General features: G+C 37.6%; 3 protein-coding genes and 1 pseudogene across 5 annotated transcripts; 2 read left to right on the top strand and 2 right to left on the bottom strand.

Annotated features, from left to right (window-relative positions):
* Positions 1 to 2,418: 2,418 nt before the first annotated feature.
* On the top strand, positions 2,419 to 4,636 carry LOC133731592 (probable anion transporter 5). Of its 3 annotated transcripts, none has more exons than XM_062158964.1 (2): positions 2,419 to 2,565; positions 3,012 to 4,636. In XM_062158964.1, exon 2 carries the CDS (start codon positions 3,248 to 3,250, stop codon positions 4,574 to 4,576), a length of 1,329 nt encoding a protein of 442 aa, XP_062014948.1. In that variant the 5' UTR covers positions 2,419 to 2,565; positions 3,012 to 3,247; the 3' UTR covers positions 4,577 to 4,636. The 3 variants fall into 3 exon arrangements, with proteins under 3 accessions (XP_062014948.1, XP_062014951.1, XP_062014950.1); XM_062158967.1 differs by having other exon boundaries at positions 2,421 to 2,565; positions 3,150 to 4,636; XM_062158966.1 differs by having other exon boundaries at positions 2,428 to 2,565; positions 3,052 to 4,636.
* An 802-nt stretch (positions 4,637 to 5,438) lies between these two features.
* LOC133734310 (peptide methionine sulfoxide reductase B1, chloroplastic) lies at positions 5,439 to 9,915 on the bottom strand. The gene is made up of 5 exons (XM_062161926.1): positions 9,663 to 9,915; positions 6,705 to 6,810; positions 6,119 to 6,184; positions 5,830 to 6,027; positions 5,439 to 5,749 (listed from the first exon to the last, which is right to left on the bottom strand). Exons 1-5 carry the CDS (start codon positions 9,847 to 9,849, stop codon positions 5,704 to 5,706), a joined length of 603 nt encoding a protein of 200 aa, XP_062017910.1. The 5' UTR covers positions 9,850 to 9,915; the 3' UTR covers positions 5,439 to 5,703.
* Positions 9,916 to 11,603: 1,688 nt separating this feature from the next.
* LOC133730592 (uncharacterized) lies at positions 11,604 to 13,059 on the bottom strand (annotated as a pseudogene).
* Positions 13,060 to 17,288: 4,229 nt separating this feature from the next.
* LOC133730591 (uncharacterized) lies at positions 17,289 to 22,901 on the top strand. Its single transcript, XM_062158152.1, has 6 exons — positions 17,289 to 17,801; positions 18,410 to 18,503; positions 21,635 to 21,984; positions 22,173 to 22,329; positions 22,407 to 22,700; positions 22,841 to 22,901. The coding sequence occupies exons 1-5, from the start codon at positions 17,289 to 17,291 to the stop codon at positions 22,532 to 22,534; spliced, it is 1,242 nt and encodes a 413-aa protein (XP_062014136.1). The 3' UTR covers positions 22,535 to 22,700; positions 22,841 to 22,901.
* Positions 22,902 to 23,921: the final 1,020 nt, after the last annotated feature.

Raw genomic sequence — 23,921 nt, 5'->3', positions numbered from 1 at the left:
GGTGTCCTTCTCCATAGTAGCCTCAGTGGCCACCACATCCTTCTTCATTTCCAAAACTCTCTTAACAGAATGAAACTAACGTTTCTTCCCTTTCTTTGAAGCTGCAGCTTTACGCTTCCAAAGGTTAATTTCCTCAACCTTTGGCTTATTCTTCGCTCCTAGAGGTCTTCCAAATTTGTGCTTCTTAAGAGGTGAGATCAGTAGCAAACTAGCTTCTTGAGGAATAGCCAACTCGGGTACAAACCCTAAATTCACTGCACCAGTTTTAGAGACAAGCACCACAGCCTTCACTTTCTTACTATACTTAACCAGCTCCATAGTATTTGTAGACCTCTTCATCCTGCTAACCACCTCTCTCACCACCACAGGCCGACGTGGGGATGGTAATGTGTAAACTGCCTTGTTAGCTCCTCTACTGTAACGTCTGGCACATAAAGGATGAAGCCAAAGGAGATGCAAGGGTTAACTAACACCTTCGGCCCTGTCGACTCGCTGCAGCATACCAACTAATGCACAAGAACACTAGGTTTCGAACCCGACTCGACCCCCTTCACCCTCGCCCTACCAGAGTTAGGGTTAAGGTTAAGGTTTGAGGAACTGCTCCCCACCTTTGAGCCACCCAGCTGCATCCCTACCACCACTTGTGCCCCAGATATATGCGGCGGCCCTGCACATCATGTTTCTGGGTGCTAGCTCCAATAAACCACAAACACGACAGAATCCATAAACTTTCTCATACCTGAATGTGACCATTGCAGATGCTCCAGACCTTCTCCACCCGAATTCATACAACGTCAGAGGGTATGCTTGCTTCACCGGTGATGAGATTAAGTGAGAGATTTGAACCCTTGTCTTCATACCTTGCTGGATATTTGGCTTATCCAATTGAAGCACCTTGCTGGGAGATTCATAGATCATGGCAACAACTTCATTGGTCATTAGAATCGGAGGGAGGCCGAGCACCTCCACCCAAACAAAAATAGCTGAGATAGGCACTGTCGCCTCATCGATGCGTCCATTATACGCTGCCAACGCAAACATTGTTCGGCCATGGAACCACGGTCCCCATACAAGATCCTATCCCTCTCATCCTCCTTGTTGAATCTTAGAATAAATCAATCACCTTGATTTCGAATGGTGAGAAGCTGCTTCAGTCCCCAAATGTTAGCCATGAATGGTTTTGAATCCGTTTTTTATTTATTTAATTTAAATTTTTTTTAGGAGAGAAGCCTCCCAATAGCATAAGAGTTGTCAGAGATCGCTGTTAGGATACCCTCCCGTTGTCTGTGATTGCAAGAGCAGTAGCCATTTGAGTTGACACCTTCTCGTTCACGTTTGACGAGTATTTCAAAACCAGCGAAGCCTTAGAGAAAAACCCTAGAGTTGAGAGTGATTTTCTATTGTTGCATATAACTACTATTAGATTAATAGCATAAGTAACTAAAAAAAAATTGATCTTAGTGAAACCTTATTTTAATTTTTTCTTTTTAATTAAACCACTAGTGTGCACCACATTTTTGTGATGACAGAAAAAACTTATAAGGCAAAAGAAAATCCTCTTACAACTCCCATTCCCAACTGATGCAACTGGAACGCGGAAGACACCGAAAGGGGCAGACAATAAAACCAAACTTTAGGATTCCGGAAGTTATAAGCTAGGGAAGCTAAATGATCAGCAAAGAAATTTGCTTCTCTAAAGCTATGTCTGATGATTATTGCTTGAAATTGCTGAGCTAAAATCCTAATATCTCGTACGAGAAGTCTGATGATCCAAGGTACTGGAGTATTCCCCAAAATGCAATAAATTAAAAGCTTGGAATGTCCTTCCACAATGATATGAGATATCCGCTGGAGAGCTGTAGTATGAAGGCCTTCTCTTAACGCTGTGGCTTTAGCAACTAAGATATTAGTAGATCCAATAATCCTGCATAAAGCAACAATGAGGTTACTATCCGACTTTCTAATAACAAAGCCAAGAAGAGAAGCCTTTCCATACTTTATCGATCCATCAAAATTCAACTTGACAAAATTATGAAGAGGTGGTTGCCAAGTAATTCTAAAGTCTCTAGACAGCTTAGGACTCCGATTATTAGGATTAGCATATGAGTAAAATTTATCTAAAATAAAGGCGTCATAACTTACCTTATTAGGGTGAAATTTATTATTTCTACCATTCCAAATTAACCACACATTGTAAGCAACACTTTGCCTAACATATCATTGTTACCAAGGATTTGCATTTTTGCCCAAGGTTCCTAGCTAGCTGCACTCCATTTCCTTTGTAATAGGACGACTTTTTGGTATAAGATACTTGATAGAGTCTAGATGAATACTTCACTGCCGCGATATTATTTTATCTAAAAAATAAAATAAAATAACCATATTATTATTATAGAAACGACGAGTCAGCTACTCACAGCCCTTAAAAGTTAAAACCCCGATTTGGTCTTCCTTCTCCCACTGCTCGACGGCTCTGAGATCTCGTTGGCCTTTTCGTTTCCTTCAAGAGTGAGACCGCCATGGTTCTCTACTTGAAACATGAACGATTCAGCCATGGCTTTACAGGTATAAATCCTTTCTCTACAATTCTCTTCTTTTCATTTTCAAATTTTCAAGTTTCAAGTCGCCAAATTTCTAAATCTAAGCTTCTCAATCTTGATGAAATGCTCGCTTTGCTATCCTCTCATTTGTAATCTAGAGTGCATTTTGGGCTTTACTTGATTAATTGGCTAGATTTTTGGGGATTTTGCATACAAACATGAAATTAATTTTAGATTGGATCTTTTAGCCAAATTAGTCAATGCTCTACTTCATTTCTCATGTTTGTTAGTTATATTAACCAGCAAACTCGTCAATCTACTCAGAATGTGTGTTTGTGTAGTGTGATCTGGTTTCGAGTTGTTGTAAGCTTTTTTCAACTGTGTAGTTCTTGTTAGTTATGTACTTTGTTTATTTTGATCAGAGTAAACCGGACTCTCTTCATTTACTTTGCTTCTTTTTTTTCCCTATAGATTCCGTCAGCTTATCGCAACATTTGGTTTGTAATGCTAGTGAAGCTGCTGCACTTACTCTCCGAAACACTTTTTTTTGGTGAAAAGTGAGCTGTCCAAAGTCGTCACCTAAGCACGTCATTCATTTTTTTGCTGCAGCGGATGAGATTGTGATAGTTGAATTGTTTGAAGAAAATTGAAAAGATTGGTGACGATTTGGCAATGTAAGTACTTATAGATGTCACTAGAGGTGAAGTATGACGATGGTGAAATTTCCTAAGCGCTACTTAATCGTCATATTGACCTTCATCTGCACGTCTGTTTGCTATATAGAACGGGTCGGGTTTTCAATTGCATATACTGTTGCTGCCGATGCTGCAGGGGTAAACCAATCGAGTAAAGGCACAATTCTTTCTACATTCTATTATGGTTATGCTTGTTCACAAGTACCTGGAGGTTGGGCAGCTCAGAAAATTGGGGGAAGGAAGGTTCTTCTTCTTTCATTTGTGTTATGGTCAGCTACGTGTGCATTAGTTCCTCTAGACCCCAATCGAATCTTTGTCTTGGTGATTGCTCGGTTGCTTGTGGGTGTTGCACAAGGATTCATTTTCCCCTCAATCCACACAGTTCTAGCTCAGTGGGTTCCACCACATGAAAGATCCAGATCTGTTTCTCTTACTACTTCTGGTATGTACCTAGGAGCAGCTGCAGGAATGCTTCTCCTTCCAAGCCTTGTGAAGTACAGAGGCCCCCAATCCGTATTTCTTGCTGAGGCAGCATTAGGTGCCATGTGGTCTTTGCTGTGGTTCAAGTATGCCAGTGATCCACCTTCCTCTCAACATCCAAAAGCGACAGCTGCTGGTTTTGGGGAATCTTTGTTGCCGACCAAAGGAAACCAAAAGTTGAAAGTAGAGAATGGAGGAAGTTCCACTAGAACTGCCAAGATCCCATGGAAGAGAATTTTACTCAGTTTGCCAGTTTGGGCAATCGTGGTTAATAATTTCACGTTCCATTATGCTTTATACGTGTTGATGAACTGGCTGCCCACATACTTTGAATTAGGCCTCCAACTTAGCCTTCAGGAAATGGGTTCTTCTAAGATGTTGCCGTATCTCAACATGTTTATTTTCTCAAATATAGGTGGGGTGGTAGCTGACCACTTAGTCACCAAGAGAATATTGTCTGTGACTAATACTCGCAAGTTCTTGAACACTGTTGGTTTCATAGTAGCTTCTCTTGCATTGATGGCAATTCCCATCTTCCGAACTTCCGATGGGGCTGTCTTTTGTTCTTCTGTGGCTCTTGGTTTCTTGGCACTCGGGAGGGCTGGTTTTGCAGTGAATCACATGGATATTGCCCCGAGATATGCTGGTATTGTAATGGGAGTTTCAAACACTGCCGGTACCTTAGCTGGCATTATTGGAGTTGATCTAACTGGCAAGCTTCTTGAAGCTGCGAGAACTGCTGATTCGAGTCTTTCAAGTCCAGAGAGCTGGAGACTGGTGTTTTTAATTCCAGGTCTGCTCTGCGTTTTCAGTTCTTTTGTATTTGTACTATTCTCAACAGGGGAGAGAATTTTTGACTGAGCGAATCTCTCTTGTAGCTCCTTGACAGTATTTGGATGATGAATTTACAATTGTTTGTTATTTGGATGTTAAATCTACAGTTTCTGCAGTGAGCTTGCTGATGTAGTGTAGCATATAGTTCTTGCCAACGGGATAGCATATTGGGCAAGTTCATAAAAGGTTTGTCGTAGTCCGCACATGAACTTGCCCAATTCAGCTCTCAGCATATGATTCGTGTGGAATCCCATTATACAATGTTAAATCCCATTACTTCCCCCACCCCACAAAAAAAAAAAAAAAACAAAAAAACAAAAAAGAAGGCCTGAAATTTCATAGATATGGATGTAGTGGTGGTGGATAAGGGCAAGTTCACCCGTTGGGTCACCAGGTCACCCACTATTCACTACTTTTTAGTGTTAATTTTGTGCCCTGGGTCACGAGCACAGTGTATTTCGTGCCCTGGGTCACCCGGTACAGTGTTCTGGGTCACCATGGTGACCTGCACAGTGTATTTCGTGACCCAGAGAATGAAAATATACACTAAAAAGCAGTGAATAGTAGGTGACCCGGTGACCCAACGGGTGAACTTGCTCTAAGGCAGCCGTTGAAGGTCAGAGTCCTGCTCCGGTTGTTACCCGAGCTCACACACAACTGACACAAGGATGAGAAGAGAGAAGGTTTTGTTAGGAATGGTCATAGGTTGTTCTGTTGCTCCAACTGAGAGAGAAATCTGTTTTGTTTCTCCAAGTAGAAAAAAATAAGAAAAGAATGGTTTTTCCTTTTGCAGTTGTCTTTTATAGTTAGAAACAATGCTGCATATCCTCCATCTGCTCCACCTCTCCCTTTCAAAATTTGAATGTTTGATCCATTGAAACCAAAAGTGTAGTAGAAAATACAAATATAATTCCCCTTTATATAAAAAGACGCATATTACAATGCCCATCCATACAAAATTTAACATTACAAACTCGTAGTAGCTATTTCATGAACATGGATATCAGTTATTTTATCTCGTGAACATGACTACAGTTATCTTATGATCTCGTAGCATGATTCAATTTGTGAGGTCACGTCCACTTCTGCAACTACTGACTAGCACTATATTTGATTGGGTGGCAGGCATAGAAGAGTCGCTTTTCTTCAAGATTTTAATTTGAGGCTGACTCCTGCTTTGGTTTTAGTTTCAAGGAAGCACTGCAGGGATAGTTATATAACATGAAGTCAGGCAAACATATGGAGAGAAAAGGAAAAAAATAAGATAACCGACTACTTACCTGTTAATACAGTAGCGCTTTCCTGTCGGTGGTGGACCATCATCAAAGACATGGCCAAGATGAGAATCACAAACGGCACAAAGAACTTCCTGGCGAGGCATGATGATAATGGACAAGTCTAACTTGGATTTCACGTTGTTTCCTATCGGCTGGTAATAAGATGGCCAACCAGTTCCACTGTCAAATTTAGTAGATGATCTGAGAAGAGAGAACACCAAATTGATGTGAGCATTACCAAACAATCAAGAACACACTGTTATGTTGATGAAAATGAATAGGTACTACTTACTCAAAAAGAGGGGTGTCACAACATATGCAATGGTAAGTTCCGGGAGTTTTGGTATTCCAGTATTCCCTGAAGATAAATGGAAAAAACACCAACATAGATAATAATATGAAACTAGTTAATTGCTCATCATTTTCGGTTGACCAATGAGGATCATCTTTATACAAACTTTTGCTACAAACACGGTTAAACCCTACTTTTGTGCTACTAGCAAAATGCACGCTACATTTGTACAATGCATGACACCAGAAATTACACCCACATACTACACATTGAGGTGAATAAGAACCTGAGATGGCAGAGTTAAAGAACTAATCAGCTAACACATTCCCTATTAAAGTGCATACAAGAAGCCTCACTACTTCATCAGGCCAGAAGAATCTAATGTAGGAGAATTCAGAATTAGAATATTCAATTTTTTAAAACTCTCAGTGGTTGCACACCTCCCCTACATGATTATCATCCATCCTTCAATAAGATATCTGACAAGGTCCTTGAAAGCTCCCAAACGAGTAACAAAAGAAGCTGAATATTGAATTAACACCAATAAGGCAAACACCTAGAATAGAAGTACAATTAAGAACCATACCCAGTGAACGCCCTCTCTGTTCCCTTTTGACGAGTAATGTAAAATTGTTCCTTCGTAAGCCGATTTTTCCATTCGTCATTACTTATAGATTTATAGTCACCAGTCTCTGCACATGTCCCAAAAATAACTTCTAAATAGTAGTTCAACTGAAATGATTGATTTGATTATACTAAAATAACCAGAAAGAATATATGAAACATATTCAGTTATTCTCGTTATACCAACTATACAATGTAGATCACATTACTTTCATGGAAGACTTTTAACAACATGTTCTGTACATAACATCTGAAGTCTGAGAACAAAATATTTTGGTCAAATAACAGAGGATGCTAGAAAAAGCATAGAATTGACATGTCACTTCATAATCTACACCGTCTTGAGGGTGAGGATTTATAGTTTTGGTTAAATAGTACTTCGAAGGAGTTGAGGCAAAATAGACTGGTTTATCATTCATTGCTCACAGTAAGACCAACAACACTATTTTACCATGAATCAAGAATTACTACAATCGTCAAGAATGACATTAACATGAATGCCACTCCAACTAAAACAACTCATACCCTTATTGTCCAGTTATCTCCACTAATTTAGTTGAAAGTCAGAAGTGAATTAGCAATTGAATGATCCCCAATAAAAAGCATAACACTGCCTAAGATAGCCATTACATATAGAAATAACAGAATAAATTCCAGTAAACAATATATATAGAATAATAGACTAAATCACGAAACTGACATGTAATTTGAATTCAAAATTCTAATTGGTTAGAACAACTAACAGAGATGGATCCTCTAAAGCTAGTTATTAGAGTTAAGAATTATAGCTGGTAAAAAGTTGCTCTTCATGTCTCAATTCAAATTCTTCTCATACCGATGCCGAAAGGCCAAGAAAATCTTATTCTCAATTGAACTATGATGGTCTAATCTGAAATAAATATGCCACTACTCACAATTTGTTGGTCTAATGAAGTTAGGTTCTCACCTACAGTCTGAGGAGATCTATCTGTTAATCCTTTTACAGATTTGAATATCCTCCTGATTTAAAGTAACCTGGGAAATACTACTCTTGTATGCATTCACTATTAGATGGAATATCTCATTTTATGTCCATGGATGTAGGGGCTTGATCAAATCATATCAGCTGAAGTGCTAAGGAGGACTAAAGTAGAATACATAGAATTTCAGTAGTTGATATCTAGATATACACATAGCACTTCAGCTGATATGATTTGATCAAGGCCCCACATCTATTTATGTCAATTGTTCAAAAAATAATAGTAACTACAATCCCCTCCCCACCCCCCAAAAAAAAAAAAAAAAAAATTTAAGGCATGAATTAGAAAATAAGTAGTGTTTCTATCACCAAGTGCCAGCCAATTGTTTCTACCCCTCCGGGACCTAATGGAATTCTTGAAAAAAAATTGTGGTTCAATGGTTAGCAAATCAGGGTCTTTTGAAGACATGTAGTCATGTTGAATTACTTGCAGGTTAGTATGCAAAGCTTCCTATCCATAAAATAAATTATCAGACTTCAAAATTCCACTTCTTAGACAAAAATTTAAACTTTTGCAAAGGGTTTCCAGTATAAATATTCTGAAAAGCTTGATTCACAGCAGTAGGAAATTGAGAATGTTTCAGCCATATAGCTTCCATTCTAAAAGCTTTTCTAGCATTGGTGGGAGTGCCATCCAAAGTTAAACAAACAGGACCACGGTCAGATTAGTAGATAGTAAAGCTTGAGGGAATAAATTAAGCCAAGAAGAAGGCACCACAACATGATCTAATCTTTCATGGGTTCTGGACACAGGCTCTTGATTTTTACCACAGTAAAGGGCATAGACACTAAAAGTAGCAGTATTCAATAAATCCATAAACTGAGTCATGTACCTTGTAGTTCAAACAGAGAATGCAATTAAAGTCACCCATAATCATCCAATGGTATTGTAAACAGGTTTTAGAGTTAATAAAGTATAAAAGGAAATTGTTGTTCCTTTTGAGGAATCATATAAAGAAAAATGACAAAAATGATATTCGGTGTGTAGAGGTTGAACTGAACTATGAATTAAGCGATCATAAACTATCACAACTGATAAATCTAAATTATTTCCATTCCACATTAGGATCAATTCTTCACATTGACCATTGGAGGGAACAATTTCAGCACAATCAAAACTAGGAAACACACTATTAGCTGCTGCCTCAATCATTCTTGTATCAAACAAACAAAAAACATCCATTCAGAGTAACCTATTATAGAACTAAGCTTAGTCTACAAAATTTTATCGAGAACATCCTCGACCGTTCCAAGAGACGATTTTCATTGAGAACGGAGAGTAATTGAATCTAGTAACAACTCTTTCCAAGAAAGTTTTCACCAAATATTCTTAGTCTGTTAGGCATATAACCAGAGCAGTAACTCTGCCAGTAAAAGAGAATGGCGTACAGATTCCCAATGGAGAGAGCAACACCAAACATGACCTTCCAACAATCTAAAATGTAGTCTATGTCAAGTTTCTGAGAAATTATGATCAGAAGCACCAAAACATGCATAAGCAGACTAATAAATAGAGGACAGAGATCAAGTAAATTTTTGGAAAAGGCAAGCAAAGTATCCTTGTAAAACAATTATACAAAAACAAACTGAATTGCAATAGTTATAGGTGGAAACAACCAAGCAACAATGTCAGACAACAAGCACAGCACAAGCTACAACAAATAAGTACAAGTTCATCAGTAACTAGTTCTAAAGTTATAAACTCATACATCCATAAGCCCTATAAAAAAAAAACGTAAGGTTGTTCTGAGCATGCCTACATCCATATATAACAATTGGAGAACTACAAGCTTTATCCAATCACACAACCCAAAAACTTATCTCAGGTTATTAGATTGAATTCTTCATTGAGTCACAGTTCTATGCATTACAAATTAACATAGAGAAAGAAAGTGATGAAACCTTGAGAAGTGCTGCTGTCTGGAGAAGAAGCAGATGAACCCATTGCACGAACAGAGAAGAAGAGCCTCTTGGGTTTACCAAATGTTAAATTCTTGGGTTTCAAGGCAAAACCGAACTGGGTTTTTGAAGAAATACAGCTAGTTGTTGTTGGTAACCTAAAACTCAAATGATGAACTTGAAACGCCATTTGGCGACCTTAAGGCTACAACGTGATAACTGATACCTTCCTTCAACTTCCATTAACTACCGAACGAAATAATTAAGGACGTTGGCTAGGACTGATCAGGTGTTTGTTACATGAATCTCTGCCGTTGATTCAATCTCTTAGATACGGTAGATCAGTCTATCAGCGATGGTGATTTTGTAGGTGATTCATATGCTTAGACACGTGGCTTTCAATTGTATGAGTTTGGTGTAAAAGGAGAAAGAGGCGTAAAATGTCAAGGTCGAACAAATTCTAGGTTCCTTCCGAAATTATCTTTATTATTTAAAATTTTGAGCATAAAATTCTCCACCAAATAAGTGATAAAATATAAATGAATATCATGGTATATAAGAAAAGATAAATGTTAGCGTTCGTCACATTTATCAAATATTTTTAAATTTAGATCACTTCATCGTATAAATATTAAGGTCAGCATATTTTTTGGGTGGTGCTATTCACACACCATTTTTCTCTATTCACACACTCCCTCTATTTTTCTATTACTTTAATTCAATTTTCTTTTAAAAATTACCCTAACTACCCTTCCTTATAATTATGTTTCTTTTTCTTTTTTCTATTTGGCAAGTCAATCATCCTCAAATCCTAAACTCTTATTTTCCCGCAGACACAGAGGATTTCAAAATTCTTTTCGATTCCCTCTTTTCTTTTTCATCAAAAACTTTACAACAGCCTAATAATGATGGCCTTACGATTATATACATGATTTGTTCTACTATATTATCCTAGCTAGTAGAACATAATTTTGTCCCCACACGAAAATTGCAACTCATTGCATTCAATATTATGTAGAGCATCTCCAAATTTTGTGTACATCATCAGCTGCAGTGTGGAAGCTTGTGGCTGAGTGGATAAAACGCTGATTCCATATTTTTATTTTTTATTTTTTTATTTTTTTATTTGAGGATGATGCACCTTGATTAAGAGTCATAAACAAACAAGCATTAAGTTTGGTACTTTGCAAGGTATGAGGACAAACTTTATAATTTAGATTCAGTTCGGTAAAAGTGATTACCTGGGAAGCATATGTTTTGTCTAATAATACAGGTCATTCCAATTAATAAACGTATTATTTTTCCTTCATTTATAGGTAAAAAAAATTAATTTATTGTATAATGATGTTTGATTCATGATTGAATTGTCAAATAGAAAAAAGAAAAATAAACATATTTACAAGGGAGGGTAGTTAGGGTAATTTATAAAAAATATTGAATTAAAGTAATAGAAAATTAGTAGGGGTGTGTGAATAGATAAAAATGGTGTGTGAATAGCACCTCCCTATTTTTTTCCTGGAAGAGTAAGTAAGAAAGACGAGAGTACTTCGTAGTATTGCTACCTTGACACAACAACCATGCAGTAATCAATAAGCAAATTTGAAGAGGAAAGGATTGCCTTGTTTCAGAGTCAGTAATTAGCGAAGAAGATTATGCTTAACAACCTTTATTTGCGAACAAAAAAAAAAGGATTAATCTTAAAGGGAAACAGACCTACAATTAGGGTTTGGATCATCTTTGTTACAAGACTCGAAAGATGCCCCAAGCTTCCAACACATCTTTCTAACAAACATTAATTTATATCAATCTCAGTACAAGTGTTTTTGTTTACAAGAACTTGAATATAAGTTCAACTTAAAAAAAGAAAGTAATTTGGAAACTAAAGATAAATGGATGTAATATTAAAACCCGAACTTCATTTTACTTCTTCTCTTTCAGGTTTCTTCATTCTTCTCTTGGCAACTTGAACTTACACACAGGACACGTATGATCCCAGCGGTTTAACCATTCTACAATGCAGTCTCCATGGAACATATGGGAGCATGGCAAGAGAATGACTCCAAAACCAGTCAACATCTCCTCCTGGCAAATCACACATGCACATCGAACTCGAACCTCCATCTCCATCGTCCAACACAAACTTCTCCAATGCCTCAACCGATGCCTTGCTTGCAGGCGTCGACTTGAATACTGCTTGATCAAATGACTCCCTAATAGCGGCCTCCAGCTCCAATAATCTTCCATTACCCATAGTCATTTGACTCATTTCTGGAGAAATATTATTGGCACGCATTTCGTTTTCAATTCTTCTACGTTGTTCATGATAAGCTCTCCAGATCATACCAGCAGCCTGATGTTGATTTTGCACACGAGTTAGGTCACTTTGCAGCGTAGCAACGAGCTTGTTCAAACTTTCAGTTAACTCCCTCGCTTTACTGGCTCGAACCTTTGCTTGATATTCTTCAAGTGGTAATGTATATTGTGTTGGAGAGGAAAGATCCCACATTGGAAAAGTGACAAATAAAATATAGATCACACTCAATTGTACCGAGGCTTTTTGTGATTAAAACCCAACACCTATCGGGTGGTTAAGTTGGGACAGTATCGGTACAATGGTGGGCCACGGGCCACGCTTGTCGCTGTTTAACATGGTATCAGAGCGGGTCGCTCTTCAATACGTCGCCATCATGGACCTGGATATGGGTTCATTCATGAATTGATTCACCAATCTCCTCTCCAATCATGGACCTGGTTTGGGTTCATTAAATTGGCCATCGGAAGTTTCCGATTGGATTATTGCCAAGTGTCCGATGTGGGCCTTGGATTGTTATATGATTGGTCAAGTCTCTAATGTGGGACTTGTGACCCGATTTCCAATGTGAAATTGGGTTTGTCAATTAATTCCACGTGCATACCTAGAGTTAGGTTGCACGTGAAGGGGCGCTGTTTACCATATTGCATATTAACTGTGACAACTAAGTCCACCTTCTTGCGTCCCGAGACAACCATGCCGTTAATAACTTCAAGTATTTGGCTTATCATCTCATCAACGTTGTTTAGCGGCACTATTGTGTTCTTGCGTTCGAAACGAACTTTCCAGCTTTAGCCTATCTAATTCAAAGGGGAAGTTTATACGAGATATCATCGTGGAGATAGTATCCCGCGATTGAGGTGACATATAATCATTATTGGTAGATGCGATTGACGCAAATATATCATCAAATGTGTGGCTTGAATTGTGGTCTTCGATGAAGCTGAGATTCTCTGAGTTGTATCTTCTGATGACATTCCAAAGAATTGAGACACGAGGACTCGAAAGCGACTTTACGTCGGGGAAACCTTTGCTATAAGCCGTCACATATATGCTATAGTTACTGTCGTTGTTGTAGGAGGTCGACATCTTGAAGTGTGGTGTAGTTAATTGCTATGATCAAGAGCTTTGATTTTGAAGGTTGCTATTTACTTACGTACCTTTGTTTTTATAGTCATGCATTCCATCCATAACCTAACAGGACTATACGTAAGTGTTTTTTTAATTTGGGTGTCTTGCAATTCAAGTAGGTTTCCTACTTCTAGTTTGATTGTATTTCCTAGTTCTACTCGGCTCTAATTTTTTTTTTTTTTTTAGAATTGTCTCTTAGAAAGTTTGGTCTATGTAAAAGAAGAAACTGACTCGTATTCCCAGTAGAAAAAGGAAACAGCCACACACAATTGCATACTTCCGAAGTATTACCACTAAAAACTAAAGCCTTACGTCTATCATTTTTTTATTTAAAAAAAAAAAAAAAAGCCTTGCGTCTATAAAAGCCCGCCAGTTACTCTTCTCTTAGCAGACTGATTTCAGAGTTAAACTCTCCCCATCATATTTTTGACTAAAACTGATTCCATTCAGATTAGTATTTCGAAATGAAAAATGGTCTCCTGCTTTTACATCTCGTTGTCGTTTAGCCCAGCTCCACTGTTTATTTGCGACAGTTTTGGTCTTAGCACCCCCCTTTATATTGCTAGTGTGTTTGGTACCACTTAGGCCTTCTCCAACCCATGGGGGAAAGGGCTAAAGAACCAAAAAATAACCCAAATGGTGTCCAACCCATGAGGGGGAGGGCTAAAGGGCCAATTTTGAGGGGCAAAGGGCAGTCCGAAGGGGCAAAAATAACCTTTTGGTTAGCATTTTAGCTCTATAAAGAAATGGATCAGAAAGCTACAATGACCCACGTTTAGGGTCAGCTTGACGTCAACAACGTTGCTGACGTCATGTAGCGGTTGATTTTTTTGTTTTTTTTTTTGTTTTACATATGGTTTAAAAAAATTTATACTATAAATACATATCACCTCAACCTTATTTTTCACATCATCCTTCTACTACCATGTGTCATATTTTCAATATTTATTTTAGGGGAAATTACTGGTCACTCCCTGTACTTTTAGGGCGTCGACAGTTCAGCCCCTGAAATTACTCTTCAGACATTCTAATCTCACAAAATGTGGTCCAAAATGACTATTTTGCCCCTCACTTCTGCTTTTTATTTTATTTTTTCTCTCCTCTTTCCCCTCTTTCTTCTAAAATTCATAAGTAATTCATACAAACTCTGATTTTTGAGTTCCACATATGCATGAGATCGTATGGACGAGCTCTACAACCTTCATGAAGGAAGATTTCCCAAATTTTATATGTATAAAAAGTCAATTTTCACAACCCCCCTAAATAACGTTCGTTTCAAAAATCCTCTTTCTTCTAAAATTCATAATTAATTCATACCAACTCCAATTTTTGTGTTCTGCATATGCACGAGATCTTATCAATGAGCTCTACAACTTTCATGAAGGAAGTTTTCCCAAATTTTGTATGTATAAAAAGTCAATTTTCACAACCCCCCTTCAATAACGTTCGTTTCGAAAATCCCCTTTCTTCTAAAATTCATAATTAATTCATACGAACTCTGATTTCTGAGTTCCGCATATACACGAGATCGTATTGACGAGCTCTACAACTTTTATGAAAGAAGTTTTCCCAAATTTTGTATGTATAAAAAGTCAATTTTCACGACCCCCTAAATAACGTTCGTTTCGAAAATCCTCTTTCTTCTAAAATTCATAATTAATTCATACGAACTCCGATTTTTGCGTTCCACATATGCAAGAGATTGTATCGACGAGCTCTACAACTTTCATGAAGGAAGTTTTAGCACCTTTTTATTGCTACAGTGTATCACTTCGTACCTTTTTTGCTACAGTGTTTCAGTTAGTTCCTTTGTTTGCTACTGTATCTTCACTTGGTATCTCGACCTTCTCCACCTTTATTTCGATCTTCTCGACCAAAGAGTCTTGTGTGCACCTTGGTCCACCTGCACCAAGTCAAAAAATCAGCATTTTAATGCCCCATTTTGCCTATGGTCTACCTGGACCTTGGTCCTTTATTTTGCTACAGTGTGTGCTTCACTTGGTAATTTGGTATCTTGAGCTACAGTGGTATATCTACTTTTATTTGCTACCGTGTCCAGCTAAGGTTTTTGGTTTTTGGTTTTTAGCACTCCCCGTTCTTCTATATGAACAGAAGTAGAGGTATTCAGCAAGAGAAAGAGCTCTGGAGAAAGCTGTAATGCCGGACATCACTTCTATCACCTCCCAGCCTCTGCACAGGTTAGTATATCACTATATCTATAAACATATACTATTCTTTCTGTCTTCCATTGTTCAAATTTGTTTGATCTCTGCTCCTGTACTGCTAGTTTTTGTTTTCACGCATATCATTGTTGTTCTTGGAATCTCCTTAGCAGCTTATTTATGCCTTATAGTTCTTTCTTCATAATAAGCAAGTGATGAGTCGTTGCTGTGGACTGTGTCGAAATTCCCTAAACCATACTGAGGCTGCTGTATTTAGATCTTGAATATATCCCCACTTGCTTCAATCCCACAACAATGTTGGAATTAGTGGTGATATTCTCTTGGACATCAAACTCCAAATTTCATGTTTAATTTTAGCCGTCATGAAAAGTTATTTTCGTACATGTTTTTCTGAGACATATGCCTCTGAACTGTTAAGCTCATTTCCTTTTCCCGTTGCAAAAATTACAGAAAATCTCAACAACAGAAAAATAGACAAAGACAAAGCCACATTTTGCTTCGGTAAAACATAATAAATACAATGACTTTTCTTTAGTATTGATTAAGAGAACTCTGTTATGAACAAATACTACAAAAAATAGTTATCTTAATTAATTGACATGTATATTTGCTCTACATTTATAATATTACTTAGATAGTACACTCATATATAATTGCCCCTTTGTTGTATTTACTTTTGGATTCCCCGAAGTTGATCTGAGTAATTAAATTTTTTGTCATGAAAACTCCGAGATATGTTCTTGACAAGTTGGCAAAATTAAGATTCCCAATTCCAGGGCAGCTTATAAAAGTCTACACGTTCCAAAATACTAGATGATTAGCTCAGACTCTCATATAAGATTATTAGTTGTAAGCGGCTTTTTATCAAGGATTGAAGCAAATATGTTCAATGTAATGTTCATTTGGTCATTTTACAGAGTGACAGCACTTGTATACTAGGATCTAGTCATTTACCATATAAGATCGATGACCCTAATCAAGCTCACAGCATTTTTTAAACGCATATTTTACTAAATTCTTACTTTAGAATTGATATTCTCAAACACGATATAATTTTTACCACAGTGTTCTCTTAAAACCAAAAACGGAGCAAACCGGTGGGTTTTGATTTGGTTTGGGACTGCAGCAAATTTCTTTGTATTTTATTCCCAATTCTACCCAGCTTTCTGCCTCTCTTGCCCTGCAGGAGTTCACTGCAGGCAACATGAGCTTCCCACATTATTTTCTTTATCTTTTTGTCTAGGATGATTAGGAAAGATTTTTGATCAAGTTCAATTCATTAGTGTCTTGTTAAAATTTCATCAAGTTAAATTGATCAAATACTCTTGTAGTCAGCCTGGGCACATGTTAATAAGGATCTCAGTCTTTTTGTTATTGTAGTTACTTATATATTTCTGCTAAAGCTTAAAAAAATAGTGCACATTAGCTCCTTCTCTTTTCTGTAATTTTAGATCAATTTTTGAGTGTCAATACTGCTAGAACACGTTTTTTCATTCTCACAACCTCTATTCTCTCTCTCTCTTTCAAACTTGTATATTCTAGTGTTCTTTCACGATTTTCTCGTTAATATCTGTATGTGGCTCTTCACATTATATATTATGAACAAAAAGTGAAGAAAAATGGACTGGTTCTTGGGAGATGTCAAAGTCCTTTTTATCAACATGTATCTTTGTTTTCAATGGTATTCTTTGGTATTAGATTATATTTTTGGAAGCAAAGATCGTACAATACAATATTCTCTTCTTGATATCTCATAATCAAACAGTTTTGATTGATTTTTCATCTCTTAATGATATTGAAGACCATGGGAAAGTCCCATCTAGTTGGGACAGGGGCCCTCTGTTTCTAACATTATTTATCTCAGTTTCTTTTTATCAATCATCAACTTACTGATACCCAATCTTTGAACTAGTTTAATTGATATAGTTACAAAAAAAGTTCTAACTTAATTAATTTCTCTTTCATACCAGCACAACGGGGGAGAGTGCTCGTCAGGGATATTCGATGGTGACATTGCATACATGCATAGTTGCTTTCATCGGCGTCTTAGGAGTCTGCATCCAACTCAAGTTTCCAAATGTGTCTCCATATGCGACCTCCTACGGCGCTGTGATGATGGACCTCTTCATTATTGAAACATGCTTTTACTTCGTCTCTCTAGTTGTGATGGGAATCCAAGCTGCTAGCAATAATACAGATATGGAAGATCTGATGAACAAAATTAGCCTCTTACTTGGAAGTCTCTCCCTGATTTTAGAGTTGCTTGTTCTTATTTCACCTTTTGGATGGATCGTACTCTTCTTCTGGGGCATCTGCCTTGTATGCTTCGTGCGTAAGTATTACCGGTCTCTGGAAACACACTACCAAAATGCAGCTGCACATGTTGTTACACACTTTGGAGAATTGAAACAGAAGCTGGTTAATTTGAAATGCCGCTTGATGGACATCATCATAAGGAATGACGGGCGCATGACTGAGCATGAATCCCACAACCAGAACCGCACCAATGAGGCACCTGTTTAATTTCTATAGCCGCCGCGTACTCTTGATACAGTGAAAGGAATTTGGACATCTATTGTGCTAATGAAAGCTTTATTTTTTTTTTTTTTTTGTAATAATTAGGAATAATTTTCAAGATCACTCTGCTGGGTTGAGTTTTTAATACATTAATTTTGATTTGGGTTTTAGGGTTTAAAACAGAGACATTACTTTCGCTGAAAAGAGCGAGAGCAATACTATTTGATTCAGTTAATTGTCGCATTCTGATTACAATATCTCAAGGGATGAGGGTGATTTTCGATTCAGAACACTTCTATAGGAGCAAACAAGACTCTTTTCAGTAAACCTCAGAGTGAAAATTGACATTTATGCCAAATTCTAGGGGTAAATTTCCCTTTGAGCCTATATAATATATAGCTTTTGTTCTAGCACTAGGTTATAGGCCCTGATACATCATCTCAAATCCCAAAATCTCAAACCCAAATCTTGTAAACCTGCATCTTCTCCCAGCTTCTATGAACTAATAAAGAAGAAACTCTACCCCGGTAACTCTTCATCGGTAGCACTTGGATTGATTGCCCTCCTCTTCTTCGTTAGCATCTGCTTAGCGTTCGTTGTGATTTAAGTCGTACCAGTACTTTGAGGAGAAGCTGATCGTCATCAATGGCCAATTGAAGGAATTGAGTGCAGTTGCAGCACTTCGTGGAAACAGAGACATGAGTTGGTAGCGGGAAGCACCAAGTTTTTGAATTTTGCAACTGGACCGAGCCGACCTTGCCCAATCAAGCATTACGGTTTGTTAGAACGAGTCGGCCCACTACCAAAATTCATTCAGTCCTTTTTATTAGTTTCCCTTCTTTTTTTTTTTCATCTCATCCTCACCCCACTCATCTCATCATAAATCTCACTATATCCATGATTCTAGTGAAATTTGAACTCATGAACTTTACAGTATGAATTTTTAACCGATATACTGTGCCACAATATATCAACAAATTCATGTCAATTTTGTTTAATTAGCAATTATTAGTTTTTACCGCAAAAATGTCTCATGTAGAAAAACATGTAGAAAAAATTTGTAAAAACAGACGTATGTTTTTTTTTTTTTTTTTTTTTTTTTCTGAAAGGAATTTGGAACCCAACCTAATTGGGAGGCTTAGCCCCACCAGGAGCGGCCCTGAGGGCTGCCGACTGAGGTAGCCGCCTCAGGCCACCGGCTCCCAGGGGCCTCTGGAGTTTCTGTAAATATGATATAGATAGTATATATAAATACTCTTTGCTCCACTAAATAAGAAAATCTATGTTGCTCTAGCGGAAATGAGGAGAGTTCGTGTCCTTCCCCACGAAGTTCTTTCCAGTTCCTTCTCTCTTTTTTTTGGTTTTTTCAATTAGTTAAGTGATTTGAGGAGGGCCCAAAGCCCAAATCGAACTAGCTTCATCCTTTCAGCTTTTTTATATTATTTATGCATAAGTAATTGACAGAGATCCTATGCATAAAATTTTAATTAACTTTATATGATCACGACAACAGCAGAATGGAGGAGGATGAACCTGGGAGCAAATGCATTGTTTCTCTCATCACCATTTGAGGCTTTTGCCTCCAACTTAAGTTTGCAAATTTGTCTCCACATCTCAACCGTTCAGTTTTTAGGTACTAATGTATAGATCATCTCTGCAAAATTTCAGCTAAATTGATAGTCGTTAAGGCATTGATAACTGCCTTAAAGCTAGTACGGTTCAAGTTTGACAGATTCAGTTCGTCCATTGGTTTAAGAGAGTTAGATACCTTAAAGATCATCAATTTGGCTGAAATTTTGCAGAGATGATCTATACATTAGTACCTAAAAACTGAATGGTCGAGATGTGGATATGCGGCCGAAAAGTGCCCCTAAACTCCAACCTCACACTTTAATTTCAGAGCGAGGCCTCGCTTTGGATAGGATCTGTACTCGACCTGCATGCCTTGCAGTATGCAAGAAAATATTGGACCTGCTGCTTATTCATCCTGCATATATATGCAGGATGAATAAGCAGCAGGTCCAATATTTTCTTGCATACTGCAAGGCATGCAAGTCGAGTACTCGTTTGCCCGAGCTACAATTGTAACCAATGTTCCAACTTCGTTCTGCATGCTGCTGAGAGCATACAACAGTACAACACCATCTTTTTATTCAGTTACTGACATATCAAAGTAAGATATTGAGTACTAACCTATTCCTAGTCAAATAAGACACGATTGAGAGAATGAATTTTTTACTGATCTACATTACACCCATTCTGTGGTGTATATAAACATATTACAATCGTACTACAATGCACTACTACTATTGTGTACTACTGTACTACACAACATATACAAGGTAAGTAGTTACAATAATATATTCCCTTGTTAGTCTATTCCTAATAGGGAACTATGACTCACACTAACACTCCCCCTCAAGTTGGCGCATATACATCAACCATGCCCAACTTGCTTAGTGAGTCATAAAACGCCTTCTTGGAAACTCCTTTGGTAAGTACATCTGCAAGTTGCTCTTCAGTTGGAACAAAAGGAAAACTAATAATTTTGGCATCTAGCTTCTCCTTTATAAAGTGACGATCAACCTCCACATGCTTAGTACGATCATGCTGTACTGGATTCTGTGATATGTCAATGGCTGCCTTGTTGTCACAATACAACTGCATGGTACTCTTGAGTTTGAAACCCAAATCACGTAACAATCTCAGCCACAACAATTCACACACTCTGTGAGCCATACCCCTATACTCAGCGTCAGCACTAGATCGTGCCACAACTTTCTGTTTCTTACTCTTCCATGTAACCAAATTACCTCCCACAAAGGTAAAGTAACCCGATGTTGACCTCCTGTCTGTAATGTTTCCAGCCCAATCTGCATCTGTGAAGCCACAAACCTCAAGAATGTTGTTGTGTTTAGAAAACAGTACTCCCCTTCCTGGAGCTGACTTTAAGTACTTCAAAATTCGCATAACAGCATCCATGTGACTCTCACTCGGGTTATGCATGAACTGATTCACCACACTCACTGCATATGCAACATCTGGTCTAGTATGAGCCAAATAAATCAAGCGCCCAACCAACCTCTGATAGCGAGCTCGATCAGTAAAAATAAAAGGTTGGCCAACTGGTCCAAGTTTCTTGTTAGAGATTATTTAAGAGGTTAGAATGCAACATAAGCTTACTTCCTTACAGAGGCATTACATTAGAAAGGGATTACATCATGCAACAAAAGTTAGAAACAGGTTTATCTTTGCAGAAAGAGGTCTGTCTTGATTTTGTTGCATAAATATCATTCTGAGTTTCTGACTGTTGTCTACTCAATGTAAGTACTTTTTCTGCTATCAATCAAATCAACTCTTTAACATAACACTTGGCAGTTCTTTAGGCAGAATATCATCACCCATTGTTACTGGGAAATTGAAAAAAAAAAAAAAAAAAAAAAAAAAAAGGGAGTCAGAAACTGAAGAAAGGGTGAAAGTATTACATTTCTATTTGCTATATCTATTGTAAATACTTTATGGGTGCGCCAGAGAAAAGTAGTTATCTTTGTTTTCCTAAATTTGTTGTTCATCCTGTTTCAACATGCTTTTAAATCGGAGTAAAATTGGTCACCAGATTTATTATTTTGTAATAAGATGAGAACTTAAAGGTGTGAGATTGAGGTTCTGGGTGCTCTGGGCAATTTATTTCAAAGATTACTTATACAATACTGGGCTTTATGACATGGAATATTACCCGTTATAATATCACTTCATATCTCATCTGAGTTTGTATTAGCTCTCTGCTGACAAATGTTGGATAATTGACTAAAATCTTATTTTATTTGCTGCAGAAATTGACGGGGGTGTGCTGCTATCTCGAAACAAGGACTTCTTGGTCTTCTATAGGGGAAAGAATTTTTTGTCTGCAGAAGTCACTGAAGCATTAGTGGAAAGGGAGAGATTGGCAAAATCCCTTCAAGATGAAGAGGAACAGGCCAGGTTGAGAGCATCAGCGATGGTTATGCCAAGTGTTGAACCAGCTCAACATTTTGGTACAGCTGGTACACTTGGGGAGACTCTGGATGCAGATGCTAAGTGGGGAAAGAGGTTGGATGTTCATCATAAGGAGAAGGTGACGCAAGAAGCAGGAATATTGAGGCATGCCAATCTGGTTAGAAAGCTTGAACAGAAGCTTGCCTTTGTAAGTTCCCTGAAGCCTGGTATTGTAACTATTCTTGATGGATTTATATAAGAAATATCTTGCAGTCTAACAAAGTGTCCTTCAGTCAATGTCATGTCCCTTTGAATTCTTAATATGCTACTTTGATTTCTCACTTGCTTCGGTGGTACAAATTCTGCTAGTTTGAACTTTTTAATTTTGTCTACTAGGCTGAACGAAAGCTCATGAGAGCTGAACAAGCCTTATCTAAGGTAGAGGAGTCATTGAAACCATCGAAGCAGCAAGCAGACCCAGAAAGCATTACTGATGAGGAGAGGTTTATGTTTCGTAAGCTTGGTTTGAAGATGAAAGCTTTCCTACTACTTGGTATAATAATTTCCAACTCCTCATTTAACTTGTCTGTGCTTTTATTATGGCTACTTACAGAAGCTTGATTTACTCAGGTAGACGTGGAGTTTTTGATGGTACAGTGGAGAACATGCATTTGCACTGGAAGTACTGTGAATTGGTCAAGATAATGGTAAATGCTAAAACTTTTGATCAAGTAAAAAAAAATTGCATTAGCACTTGAAGCTGAAAGTGGAGGTGTCTTGGTTTCAGTAGACAAAGTCTCCAAAAAATATGCTATAATTGTGTACCGGGGAAATGACTATCAGCGACCTTCTACGTTGAGACCAAAGAATCTTTTGACCAAAAGGAAAGCTTTGGCACGTTCTATTGAGCTTCAAAGGCAGGAGGTATCACTAGAAATTTAAATGCTATTGATCTAATGCTTTTGGTTTCATAAGATAGGATTTATTAATGATCTAAGTATCACTCCACCATCATAGCTTTTTGAACGATAATTTTCCTGACTAATCTTCTGTTTGTCGAACAGGCTCTTCTGAAACATATTGCAGCTGTGCAGAGTAGGGTGGATAGACTGAGATCTGAAATTGTAAGGCTCTTTACACATTTTAGTCATTGCTATTACAAGTCTAACTATTTTACTTGGCAAGAAAAATTTAGAATACTGCCTTTTGTCTTTTTCATTTTCATTCTAAGTGGCTTGTATGCACATTGATAGGAACAAATGGATACTGTGAAACATCGATCATGGAGATGAAGCATTGTACAACAAATTAGATTCTTCTTATCCTACTGATGATGAGGATACAGAGGTTTGTACTTAGTTGATCTTCTGGGTTTACTCTTTTTGTTAGTAATCCACCTTCTAACTTCTTACACGGTTTCACCTTATGTTCACTTTTCTAGGAAGAAGGCGACGATGCTTATCTTGAAACATATAACAGCGAGAATGATGGTGAAGAAGAAAGCAGTTTCTCAGTTCACAATACTTCCACGGAAACCAATTTTCCTTATCATCTCCAGAATGAGGACTCTCTAGCAGAATAGGAATTTCCGCAGCAACATATACACACAGCGCGCAAGGGTATGAGTGTTGGAGCAGACCCAGATGAGCAAGATAACTGCTTACAATGATGGAATGAACTGAATATAAGGACAGGGTTCAAATATGCTGACACCGATTCTTGCAGTAATATTCTGGTTACTTGTCACGTTGTACAAATTATTTCCATGTATATTTAATTTCTTTTTAGCTTTTTTTGCAAGGCAATTTGCCGTGTTTACTCGTGAACTACAAAAATTTGCTACAGTGACACAGGATGAAACATTCTAAATTGTGGAAGTAGGATATAGGGTGGTTTATATTGTATGCTAACTTTACGAAGGGGGTAACGACAGAATTGTTCTTTCGTTTCACAAAAGATTCAGTTAAGATTGACCATTTTCCTTCATTCCCTGATTGCTTTTGAGAAATGCCACATAACTCACGCCAAGGCAACTGCGGCAAATTTGTATGATTTTAGTAGCACAAATTGGATGTGTCGAGAATCAAGGCCTTTTGTATTTATTTTAGAATTGGTATTGGTAATATATTTTTTTTGAACAATATA

This window comes from Rosa rugosa, chromosome 2 (genome assembly GCF_958449725.1).
Source record: "Rosa rugosa chromosome 2, drRosRugo1.1, whole genome shotgun sequence".
Taxonomy (NCBI): domain Eukaryota; kingdom Viridiplantae; phylum Streptophyta; class Magnoliopsida; order Rosales; family Rosaceae; genus Rosa; species Rosa rugosa.
This window is presented reverse-complemented; position numbering and strand designations above follow the sequence as displayed.

Bases quoted from the DNA above. Each gene is read 5' to 3' on its own strand.
- LOC133731592 (XM_062158964.1), top strand. From the start codon at position 3,248: ATGACGATGGTGAAATTTCCTAAGCGCTACTTAATCGTCATATTGACC.
- LOC133734310 (XM_062161926.1), bottom strand. From the start codon at position 9,849: ATGGCGTTTCAAGTTCATCATTTGAGTTTTAGGTTACCAACAACAACT. The intron at 6,811-9,662 runs GTTTCATCACTT...GGACATGTGCAG, and splicing joins AGACAGCAGCACTTCTCAAG to AGACTGGTGACTATAAATCT. The intron at 5,750-5,829 runs GTAAGTAGTCGG...CTATCCCTGCAG, and splicing joins AAGCGCTACTGTATTAACAG to TGCTTCCTTGAAACTAAAAC.
- LOC133730591 (XM_062158152.1), top strand. From the start codon at position 17,289: ATGGTGACATTGCATACATGCATAGTTGCTTTCATCGGCGTCTTAGGA. The intron at 17,802-18,409 runs GTTTAATTTCTA...TTGTGATTTAAG, and splicing joins ACCGCACCAATGAGGCACCT to TCGTACCAGTACTTTGAGGA. The intron at 21,985-22,172 runs GTAAGTTCCCTG...TTTGTCTACTAG, and splicing joins TTGAACAGAAGCTTGCCTTT to GCTGAACGAAAGCTCATGAG.